This window comes from Rhinopithecus roxellana, chromosome 10 (assembly GCF_007565055.1).
Source record: "Rhinopithecus roxellana isolate Shanxi Qingling chromosome 10, ASM756505v1, whole genome shotgun sequence".
In the NCBI taxonomy this organism is placed as follows: Eukaryota; Metazoa; Chordata; class Mammalia; order Primates; family Cercopithecidae; genus Rhinopithecus; species Rhinopithecus roxellana.
Genome location: NC_044558.1, coordinates 70752080 through 70764526, shown reverse-complemented (window position 1 = coordinate 70764526; position 12447 = coordinate 70752080). Strand labels below are relative to the sequence as shown.

General features: G+C 34.4%; 1 protein-coding gene across 1 annotated transcript in view; it reads right to left on the bottom strand.

Annotated features, from left to right (window-relative positions):
- The window catches only part of ADAMTS20 (ADAM metallopeptidase with thrombospondin type 1 motif 20), a 218081-nt gene that overhangs the window by 49278 nt on the left and 156356 nt on the right, over window positions 1–12447 (bottom strand). Inside the window, exon 29 of the mRNA XM_010382396.2 lies at window positions 5833–6000. Coding sequence (XP_010380698.2) covers window positions 5833–6000 — 168 coding nt within the window. The remainder of the gene's footprint in view (window positions 1–5832; window positions 6001–12447) is intronic.

The following is a 12447-nucleotide window of genomic DNA, read 5'->3' as shown; positions in this document are numbered from 1 at the left end:
GTATGAAGACATGAGGACTGGAACTGTAGCAGCCATTTTATGACCATTACGAGTTGAACAACAGAATCACAGAAATGCCAATCCAGCACTCTAATGTTGTAGAGCTGCTGAATTAAAATTAAAACCAGCAACTCTCTGATTTTGTTACGTAAACAAGAGAAGCCTTTGTAGTTTAAACCACTAATAAAATCAGGACTCTTGCTACTAGCAGCAGAACACTAGACAACCAACATAGTATAGGTGCTACCATTTAATTGTTTTTCTCTGGAAAATTGTCAAGATTTTTCTTATAATCTGTATTCCAGAATAGGCACTACTCCAAATATCTGATCAGGATATATTAGTGCCCAACATTTTGAACATCATCCTTCTGTTAATGTAACCTAATATGTTAGTGATTTAAGCAACTCCATATTTAATATGTGATCAACTATATCCTCAGTTATTTACCCTTTAACCTGTAAAATAAATAAATAAATATATATGCAACAGATATTTTTACATTAAAAACTTGCAATGAATTCAGCACAACTTCGAAATTACATTTCTATTGACCACATTATTATATGTAGTTCAGTGATGGCCTGAAATTGTGAACTTCATGTGTCCTTCTTGGCCAAAGGGGCAATAATTTGCTAAGGAAATATAAGGATGAGCTAATGTATAATGATAATAATGGAATAATGATAACTAGTATAATGGAGAAAGCTCAAATAGACCTGTGTTCAAATCCCTGCCCCCAACATTTCCTGCACTATGACCTACACAAGCTTCTATTTTTTCTTTTTTTTTATTATACTTTAAGTTCTAGGGTACATGTGCACAACATGCAGGTTTGTTACATATGTATACATGTGTCATGTTGGTGTGCTGCACCCATTTACTCATCATTTACATTAGGTATATCTCCTAATGCTATCCCTCCCCCCTACCCCCTCACCACAAAAGGACCTGGTATGTGATGATCCCCTTCCTATGTCCAAGTGATCTCATTGTTCAATTCCCACCTATGTGTGAGAACATGTGGTATTTGGTTTTCTGTTCTTGCGATAGTTTGCTGAGAATGATGGTTTCCATTTGCATCCATGTCCCTACAAAGGACACGAACTCATCCTTTTTTATGGCTGCATAATATTCCATGGAAGCTTCTTAACCTTTCTATAAGCTGCTGTTTCTTCATCTGCCTAATGCACATATTAATACCTGCATTTGTGGGGAATAAAAACTCTTATATGGTGTCAGGATGTGTCCCTTGCTGCTCCCTTCTTCTTCTCATTTTTTTACTTTTGTTATGGAGATTCAACTATTTATGCCTTGAAAAGTTCGATAAATGCCTTACGTTAGAGTGCTCGTCACCTCAGCCTACCCCAAGAAAGGCCACTTTAAATATTAAGAAAGATGATAAAGGAGGAGCATTAACAGACAGCATTGAAATGAAAAACAGAATTTCACTAGCTAGAAAAAATTAGGAAGCAAAGTTTACCCAGTGCTGGAAGCAGGAAGACATCCTCCCTGTCCCTGAACTCTAGTCTACCTTCACTAGTAGAAATGTCACTGACATTACAAATGAAGGGATCACAGATTCTTAGGAGCTTTAGGGACTTAAAAAATTAACATTTACTATTTTTCAAATTATAAAACATATACATATATGTCAGAAATTCTGAAAATATAGAAATAAAGATTTATACTTATGTATTTTTGAAATTACACAATATGGAATTACAGAAATACAAAATCTCTTAAACATCTAGCATTTAGCATACAGTTTCTTTTTTTTTTTTTTTTTTTCCAAATTAGGGGCTTTGGGTGGGGGCACTGGACAGCAGATTTGTGGGATTTTGGAAGTTATATCACCTTTGGTCCCAGCTCTGATCTTACAATGCAAGTAAGAAAATGATGGATCTCAGCTGCATCCATGTCCCTACAAAGGACACAAACTCATCCTTTTTTATGGCTGCATAGTATTCCATGGTGTATATGTGCCACATTTTCTTAATCCAGTCTGTCACTTATGGACATTTGGGTTGATTCCAAGTCTTTGCTATTGTGAATAGTGCTGCAATGAACATACGTGTGTGTGTGTCTTTATAGCAGCATGATTTATAATCCTTTGTGTATATCCCCAGTAATGGGATAGCTGGGTCATATGGTACTTCTAGTTCTAGATCCTTCATCATTCTCAGCAAACTATCGCAAGAACAGAAAACCAAACACCGCATGTTCTCACTCATAGGTGGGAACTGAACAATGAGATCACTTGGACTCGGGAAGGGGAACATCACACATCGGGACCTATTATGGGGAGGGGGGAGGGGGGAGGGATTGCATTGGGAGTTATACCTGATGTAAATGATGAGTTGATGGGTGCTGACGAGTTGATAGGTGCAGCACACCAACATGGCACAAGTATACATATGTAACAAACCTGCACATTATGCACATATACCCTAGAACTTAAAGTATAATAAAAAAAATTATTTCAAGATAAAAAAAAAAAAAGAAAATGATGGGTCTCAAAGAAGGTGTAAGCAGCCAAGAGGTTGATTTGACCTGATTCTATATTGAATATTGTTGTGTGAGATTCTTTAGGTATCTAAATGGTCCAGCAGATTTGCCATGATTAAGGGGAGGTGAGAATTCGGAATATTTGTTTTTCCTAAATAGAGATTGTGCATTTGGATGGCACTTAAGTAAGAAGATGGAATGTGAGACAATGAAGAATCTAGAACCATACTAGCTTTAAAAACTTGAATTTACAAGTGAAGCTGCTATTCCCAAATAGATAAAATTAAATTTTAAAAATCCCCTTGCTTCCAGGAAGTGAGGGTGGGGTGTGTGTGTGTGTGTGTGTGTGTGTGTGTGTTTTAAATGATTCAATTATTTAATTTGCATCTAAGGATATACATCTGAACATAGAGGACAAATGGTCCTGCATAGCAACGTTTGTTCCTGTTTAGCAACAGTCATTAAAATGCATTACTAAATCCTTTCATTAAACAAAAAGATACAAGTATCAAATGAAGAGTGTTCCTTCAAAACTCATTTGAGCATCTCTGTGGCCAAAATTTACCAAATGAGTCTTTCCATTTGAGGCATCATGTAAAATAGTAATAAAATGAAATTATTTTAAGAGTGATTATATTAAAGCAATGTTACAATTTATACAACTGGAATAAAGCAGCAACCACTGATTATCTTGTAACTACCTCTGAAAGTACACTTCTGTTTAATACATTATTATATGTAGTGCAATGACAGCTTGCAATTGTTAACTTCGTCTGGATGCTTTTTATCGAATAAATCAAAGGGCAATGACTTCACAAGTGGTCATCTGTTTCTGGCAGAGATTTGAGGACTGTGTGGGTGAATGCAACTAATTTCTATGACAAGGAAAATCAATTCAAAGAGAAGAAAGCAAATTATGTCTAAAAAAGCATCTATTTTTTATAGTTCTTAAACATTCATATTTGTATTTTTGAAGTCCCTGAAATACATTCCTTTAGCAGATCTTACATAATTTCATATTTGGTGGTAAGCCAAGGCCAATTTGTTACCACGGATGATGGATTCACTATTGTGGAGCTGGAGGTTCAGAGACAGAAAGTGTCTCTCATGAATACCAGCCACAGCAGCTACAGCAGCTGCACAGCAGCAACAGAAGCTTTGGGGCCAACAGGAATATTGGTGGCCAAGACATAAAAAGTCTCTCCCACTTCCACTCCCATGTCCCTGTGGCTCCTGCCTGATGTAGGAACTGGGAGTTAACTGCTGGACAGATCTCTGGCCGTTCATGTTCAGTGCCTTTAGAATGTTTCACATCCTTAGGGGAAAGCTACTTTGCCATTATCCTGCCACACCTCTATCCAGATCAAGTAAGGCAAACCTCCACTTTTAGTAAAACCATAATATGAGAAACATAATAATTTAAGAGATGGTGAGTATTTTTGCAATTAGATCACAGTATTCAAAGCAAGAAGTATTTAGCTTAGATAGGTGCTTAGGAAACAAAATATCCATTGTCGCCAAGAGAAAAAGAGATACTGGTCTGAGATAATTCTGAATAAGTGAGCATGGGTTAGGTTTTAGTCTTACTCCCTAAAGATAATGCTTAGTCACAGATTCTATTAAGTGACCCAAGATGATATTAAGCAACACAAGCATATCTGAGTTCTGAGCTCACACTATATGAATGTAAATAATGGTCAAAATGTATGTAGAGAGGCCATTATAGGCTCGGGAACAGATGACGATGAACTATTAAACTAGACTGGGGTGGGTGCAATGGAGATTCAAGAGCTACTTGAATGAGAAATGAGAGAATCTGTTGAGTGACTAACTATGGAGGCAAGGAAAAAGGATAAGGATGGATCCAGTATTTCTTTCTTGAACAACTTAGTAGGGAGTAGTGACATTTACTAAATTAAACAAGTTAATAGAGAAATCTTTTAAATCATGACATCTGGTAAAGCATGAAAAATAATTGATTGATTTGATGAACATTCAATATAGAAGCAAATGCCCAATAATACATCTTTTTTTGTGGGTTAAAAAACAGACACATTAGCCTCTAGTTTTCTTGACCATAAGCCCCAGCACATTAACACTTGACAGAGGCTGCCTCTTCTACAAAGACATTTGAGATTTTTACTCAATTTGGGAGGCTTTTACTCAGCATCAGTGAGGCACTGACATAATTCCACTCCAAAGCTGCGTGCCCTGCATTGACATGCTGAGCACAAAGAGAGAATGATGATGACTTTGGACCCCAGGGGAAACTCCATTTCCTTCTAGCTCCCCAATAGACAGACTCAAACATCTGACAGAGATAAGGAGGTTCCATGATGAGAAGATGGCTTTCTTTTTCCCTTTGCAGGACTAGGCCCTTTAAGAAATAGATAAGCTCTCTGAGGTACTGAGCAGCCAGATGGCTATGTTGAAAGTCTAGCCCCATTGAAATCAGTCCTCAGGAAATTATTCCAGCTATCTTTTCTGACTTCTTTCATGGCTTTTTTCTTCTCAATATTTCCCAAGCTGGTGGTGTTTGACAGTCATTTTCAAATGCATGCCTACCCGAATTTAAATTTTGATCTCTTTTCTCTGAGCATGCCAAGTGGTATCAATTACCCTTCTTTTATAGGCTAAATTGTTAGCCTGGGTCTCATTTATTTATCAACTTCATTTTTGGTGAGTCTTTTCATTTTTGGTGAGTCTTTTCATTCTAGCACAGCCTAGGCTATCTATCTCTGACAACTCCCTAACTCTCAATCTCTGATTACAATCCCATCTGGAATTTACCAGTCCCTTCTCCAGGATTCAATCTTAGCTAAAATCCAAAAGTTGGGGGTAGAAACAAGGCAGTTACAAAATGTATCATCATATATATTTTTCTGTTAGACTGCAGAGAACAGTATTATGATTATCAGTAGCCCCTGCTAGTATTCAGTAACACAATTTCTTGTTAAGTTTATAGTCACAAAAATCAAATGACTAGGCTGGGCACAATGGCTCATGTCTGTAATCCCAGCACTTTGGGAGGACAAGATGGGAGGATTGCTTGAGTCCAGGAGTTTAACAATAGCCTGGGCAATATAGCAAGACCCTGTATTAATTTTTTAAAAAATCAAACGACTAATTTATTATTTAACTATAAACTTAGCAAATGTGTTAACACTGTTTAGTCTTGATACTAACAAAGCATAGTGCAAAAAAGTACATAACAATACATTTTAGAGAAGTAAAACATTAAAGGTTATGAAAAATAAGAATGAATTAAGATTTTCTTTTTAAATACAAAATTACATATATAATTATAAAATATACATCATATACCTCATTCCAGCTATTGGCTTTCCATGAAGGGCATCTGACAGATCTACAGGCTTTGTGAGTTGGAGGTTTCTGTACTTGACTGCAATTTGTGTCTTCTAATTTCCTTTGGAATTGGTCAATGCAAAATACTTCCCGGTACTTTCTACCTTTACCACAAGAAGCTGAGCACTAGAAAAGAAATATGAATGCACTTGATTCATTTTCTTCTTGATTAATTTAAGCTTATCTTAAAGAAGTACAAAATGTAACAATCCATACATAATTGCTTTGATATTTTTATTAAGATATACTCTGGTATTTCTAATTAGCAAAAAGTTAAAATTTACCAATCTGCTCTGGACTATCAATTAATGTGAATATTACAAGGTAATATGATTACATTTTTATAATTTATTCTACAAAAAGTGTATTGATTGTCTACAATATACCAGGTACTCTTCTGACACACCAATGCTTTAAATCTTTTAAGGTTAGTCTATCCTCAACTAACTCCTTTTATCATCCAATAAAACTTGCATTCAATTTTGTAGAATCAATACCCATTTTATTTTTATCTCCATATGCTTTTCTATACTGTAAAGTATGTTTTCTATATTTAAAAATTTTAGTAATCTCTCAGTGCAGGAAACTGTGATTGAGAAAGCAGAAAATTTATTTTTTTTTAGCATTATTTCAATTCAGGTTGTTTTTTGCATCAGTCTGGAAGACGTCTTTCCCTACCATCGGCCCTCTGATTTATTTAGTAAACAAAAAATAACTGAAATATTTTTAAAAATATAGGTAAAATAACGATTTGACTTCATTTGTCAGTCAGTTTTCATTTTATGAGTGAGGACAGTGCAATGTGGTAGAAAGCACTTGGGCTCTGGCATTGAGTACCACTTCGGCCACTTACAGCTGGGTAACTTTAGGCCCATTTCATAAGCTGTCCAAGCCTTGATTTTTATTTTTCATTTATAAAACATGAGTAGTAACATCAACCTTACAAACTTGCTATGAAGATTAACATGAGATAAAGAATATGAAATGTCTAACCCAGACCCTATTACACTTGGTAAATCCTCAGTAAACATTTAGCTTCCTCTTCTACCATTTTCCTTCATATGGTCTCAGAGAAGATATTGACAATTTTAGCATGGTATATGTACCAGGGGAAAGCTAAGCAAAGAAGTCATGGAGTCCAGACAACCTTTCTCATTCCAACAGTTGGCATATGGTTTCATTTAGAAACTACATTATGCATTTTATGCATATTGTGAATTCCTAGAATATTAGACTATACGGACTATTTGATACTCAAATAGTTTAAACTTTTAAAAAATGAACAGTCTGGAGATAATTTACCTTTTTATATTAGCAGCAATATGTTGCAATAATGCATTGATTATTAAGAACTATTATCATATCTTAGATGTTCTCTACCTCTCCTCCACCTCATTAATACTTACAGTCATTCCATGCCACTTAGAACACACTTGGTTCTGTGAAAATCTCTAATGGTGGATCTTCGTATGTTGTATTAAGATACATTCTTTCCTCCTATTGATCTAGACCTACCTATATGCTTTATCGTTCCTGACCACATATCTTGGGCACTTTCCTTGCCTCTTTCTTTTCTTCATTGTTTACTTTTCAGAGTATAACCTATTATATACTAAAACAATCAAATATTATTGAGTGTCAAATATATACTAGGGACTGTGCTGACTACTTTGAGTATGTATATGTTCACACATGGAAGAATAATTTTCCCCAAAATAATACTTTTAAACTGTGACCTTTTGAACAAAGGAAACATTGATTACCCCCTCTGCTAGTCACTTTATTAAAAGGTAATAATTATTGCGAAGTCACGCAAAGATTCATTAAACAGCATCTCTTGCTTTTGCTCTTGATGTATCCTCAAAGTGCTTATAATCTAAATGATACACATCATCTATGAAGTGAATTATACCAGTGTAGGTCTTAATATTGCACTCAGTGAAGATCAGAAAAACAAAAACACTACACGACACTAAATACCATTAAAAGGATACAATAAAAAATGTGATGGAATTTAAAAATTCATGAAATGTAGCCATTTCTTTCTAGGATATTTGTAAGTGCTCAAAGAGAAGGTAATATTTAAATTCATTCTTGAAGGAGAGGTAAGTTAGGTAAGTTTGTTGACGGACAAAGGTGAATGGTCTTATATCTATGTTTGATATGACTTATCTAGACATTGTCCAGGTGTGTCTGTTTTGTAAAATTCCCAGAGGTCTTTTAACAATGCCAAGAATCCAAGAATCAGCCAGTAAATATACAGTAACTTGTTGATATTTCTGATAAGAATTGCCAATTCACTTACAAAGTTATGTAACATAAGAGGGGACAAGTTAAATTCCAAATTCTAATTAAGAATTCAGCAATACATTTCCTTTATAAGCATTATCTATGAGTGGAATGTAAACTCACACAGGTAGTACACTGCCAAAGTTAAGAATTATTTTTCAAGAAACTGAATAGTCTTCTACTCTATAACTTTAGGTCATCTTTGCTTCTCTCTCTTCTTTGTTATTTTAATCAACATAAATCTATTTTTATCAATCTTTCTATTTTATAATATATAAGCATATTTTTATGCTTTTTTTGCTCAAGAGCTGGCAATGGCTCTCTTATTGTCTTAATAGCAAGTCAAACTTATACTCCTTGCTTTCTTGATCCACCAAATTTTAGTCAACATGCCTTCCCAACTTTATATTTTGCTGCTTTTCGCCATGCAAACCTTTGCTCCCTTTAAGCATAATTGCTTTCTCTTTAATGTGACATATTCACTGAAACACGGGGCCTAACTCGTTATTTCCTTTACCTAGACTAATCACTTCCTCTAATAATTATCCTTAAAGCCCTAATTCAATCCCATGTCTAGAGTAAATACACATCAATCTTTCACTTCCCTGAACTGTTCTGAGTCCTACCCTGTTTTTAGCACTTCATCATTTTCTACATTTTCAACTTTAGTCACATGCTTCATCTACCCAGCTTCCTGGAGGTCAAGCCCTTTTAGATCACCCATATCACATACAAAGTGGCATGTGTAATAACTATCAGCTGATGGATGTTGATTAATGGTATAAGCAATTTTTAATTTGCTTTTATTAAACTCTAAAATAATTTACTTAAAAATTTTAAATTCCATGAAATATATTCATTGGTTAAAAAACCAAAAGTCCTCTAGGAATGACAGAAAAAAATACAAAATCAAAGAATTACAAAATGAATTATGCTTTAGATATACTTAAGTAAAGCTCTTTTTCTCCAAGATCTGAAGAGGGTAAGTACAGATTCTATCCTAGAGATTTAAAGAGGAATAAGCCCAGCATTTTATCATATTTGATGAAATCCCATCTGGGGATTTCTCTAAAGTAAAACAGGACATGTTATGCAAAGAGTTATGTTTTAGTTGGAATGAGGCATCCATAGAGTAAACAACTAGTGATACCTTCCTTTCAATCCGCAATACATTCTGAGTTGTAAGGATTCCACAAAATAGCCCATTTGGTAGGAGTATTCAAAGATGCAGTGTTTTCTTCTGGTATCCCAGCAATCTGTTGTTTTTTTCCCTCTGTTTTATAACCCTGATACCATCATAGTCTTCTGAGGTTTTATTTAATGCTGTGTAATTCATTTCTAGCATTCTCATCAAAAGAATTTTTCTTGACAATCAGCCCTGGTTCCCTTAATTAGTCTTAAACTCTTGCTGAGATTTTTTTTTTTTCCCAACGACTACTATAGAACAGTAGATACAACACAACCCATTTCAGAAGTAGTGATACTAAATAAACATACAAGTGCCCCGAACTGATAATTCTTATAAATTAGGTGAAGACAGATGTCTAAGATAAAACAGGGAATCTGAAACAAATGCAAATTTTGCAAGTGCTGAAAATGTAGTCCCCTCTAACATGATAACTTTGGAACAAGTATATTTTTATTTTTAGTGAAAAGCTGTACATAATTATAGAGTAAGATTACTTCTCATTTTTAGGTGTGGATTTTTTTGTTTATATATAGGATACTACAGAAGAATGAGTGTATTGACTTAATTTGTGGGAGTCTTGTCAATTAATTCTGGAAACTTAAATTGTAAAACAAAATAAAATAAGGAAATAAAATTCATTTAGCTTTAGTTCTAGGATGGAAGTTTTGTTTTTTTAGGCTTCCCTAAACTATTATATTGATCTGGCACTGTATCCCTTCTGACAGTACGGGGAAACACACAGGTACTGGTTAGAATTAATATGTACCCTAACTAGTAATTATATATCCCTGAAAAGTAACTGTTACAGTAGTCATGCATAAACTGTGCCCTTTATAGATTTTACAAGCTGGATAACTATAAGTAAGTTATTTAACCTCACTAGACCTTCATTTTTCATATGTAATATTGGTAAAATAATACTTATTTCATATACATCTCTGGGTAAAGGTAAGATGAAAGGCATTTTTTTTAAAGAGAGAAATAGCCAAACTAAGAAAACTCTGAAGACATCTGTAATGCTATAGCAAAATGCAAAATAAAATAAAATAAAATCAATAAAGAACTAAAAGAGTAGTGCAGAACATCACATTGATTAGATTCAGGACAAGATTGAAAATGTCTCCCATAAAGCAAATGGAATAGTGAAGATGAGACAGATAGAGAAGAGATGGAGAGTTGACCTATGAATGTTGTTTCCTGGAAAATACTCTGTTCATTCCCAGCTCAAGTTATCATATCATTGCACATGCATCATATCATTTTCTCCCACTCCAACACGTTCACCCATTTCATCCCTACATACTTTTCAGTGGTGAGTTTAAATCTCATTTCCTTCTCAAAACTCCCTTCTCTGATGGAGGATGTCTGATATCCAATTTAGACGAGATTAGATCTTACAGACTTTTTTTTAGCACCCTTTCTTCTTTGCTATACTCAGTACACCTGTAATTGTCTGTTCTATGTCTCTTTCCCTTTCCAGACTATAAAATCTGCTGAGAATAGACATATTGTAGGGAAACACACCCACGCACGCACACACACATGCGCACACGCATACGCACACACAAATAGCACCCAGAATCACTCGTTTTTAATTTAGTGTGTCACGAATCATTCTACCTTTCTTTTACAAGGAGGAAATAATACCAATGCAGCATGAACCATAGGATCTGGCATCAATTTACTGACCAATGTTTATCTGAAATAGTAGATACTCCTCTGGCACCACATGAACTGATTTAGATGGTACATTTCCAATGTAATAGTTATTTTACATAGTAATGATCATCCTCAATTTTAGCTACAAAAATCCTTAGTTGGCTATTTGAAAAAAAGACCTGAAGTTTGGTGTATAAAAAATCAAGTGAAACTAAAATTAAGAGTAAGCATTATTTATCCATTGGATTTTTAAATTAAGCTTGGCTAGAAAAGTAGCAGATATCCATTTCATTTGCTACTGCATAGCTTCATCTATGGATGAAGGTATATATATATTTGTTTTTATGTTAATCATCTAAACTTTGGTTAAACTTCTAAAAGAGTATCAAAACTAATATTTAATATGCTAAAAATTAGTCTTTGAAACACAATATTAGAAAAAGGCTTTGACATCAACTGTAAGTTTTATGCTAAATATTTTAGTGAGTATTAAGATAAAGTTGATTACTGAGAGAGACTTCAAAGAAAACCTAGTTTACCTTCATACATGTTTCCTTCATATAAATTATTGTGTTATAATTTAAAATTTTCTAAATCTGTACATAGCCTAAATTATTGCCAGCTGAAAAAACTTTCAATGAGTGAATTTGACAATGACTCTGTTGCTGAAGCAGAGATTGTTTAGTTATTCCAGGTTAATCAGTAAGAGCTAGAAGTATCTTACAACAGCTAAACTACTGCTCCTTAAACATGCCTCCACATTTGCTGATAAGAAAAATATTTTAAATTAAATAGAGGCCAGGTGAGGTGGCTCATGCCTGTAATCCCAGTACTTTGGGAGGCTGAGGCCAGATGATTGCTTGAACCCAGGAGTTTGAGACCAGCCTGGTAACAAAATGAGACTTCATCTCTACAAAAGACAAATTAGCCATGCATGGTGATAGTGATGCACATCTGTGGTCCCAGCTACTTGGGAGACTGAGGTGTGATGACACTTGGAGCCCAGGGGACGGAGGTTGCAGTGAGCCAGGATCACCCCACTGCACTGCAGCCCGGGCAATAGAGAGAGACCTCTTCTCTAATAAAAATTAAAATAATAATAAATAAATTCAATTAAACATTCCAAAATTTGATAATATAATTGTAAACATTTCATATACTTTTTCAAAAACCATTTTAGGGATGGTTAAAAATTATGCCACTTAATTTTTTAAGCTACCATAAATAACCTAACTAGACGTAAACTTCATAATTATCATTTTTCTCCCTCAATCATTTTATTTTAGTCCTCTATTGTTGTTATTAAACAAAAAATGACAATAAGAAAAGACAAAACTGAATAAAAATAAATGAGGTGGCATTATTTAAATTCACTTTGGCTTTTGAAATTTTCTGATTTTTTTTAAAAACACAATCCTTAAGAAGTCATCAAATGA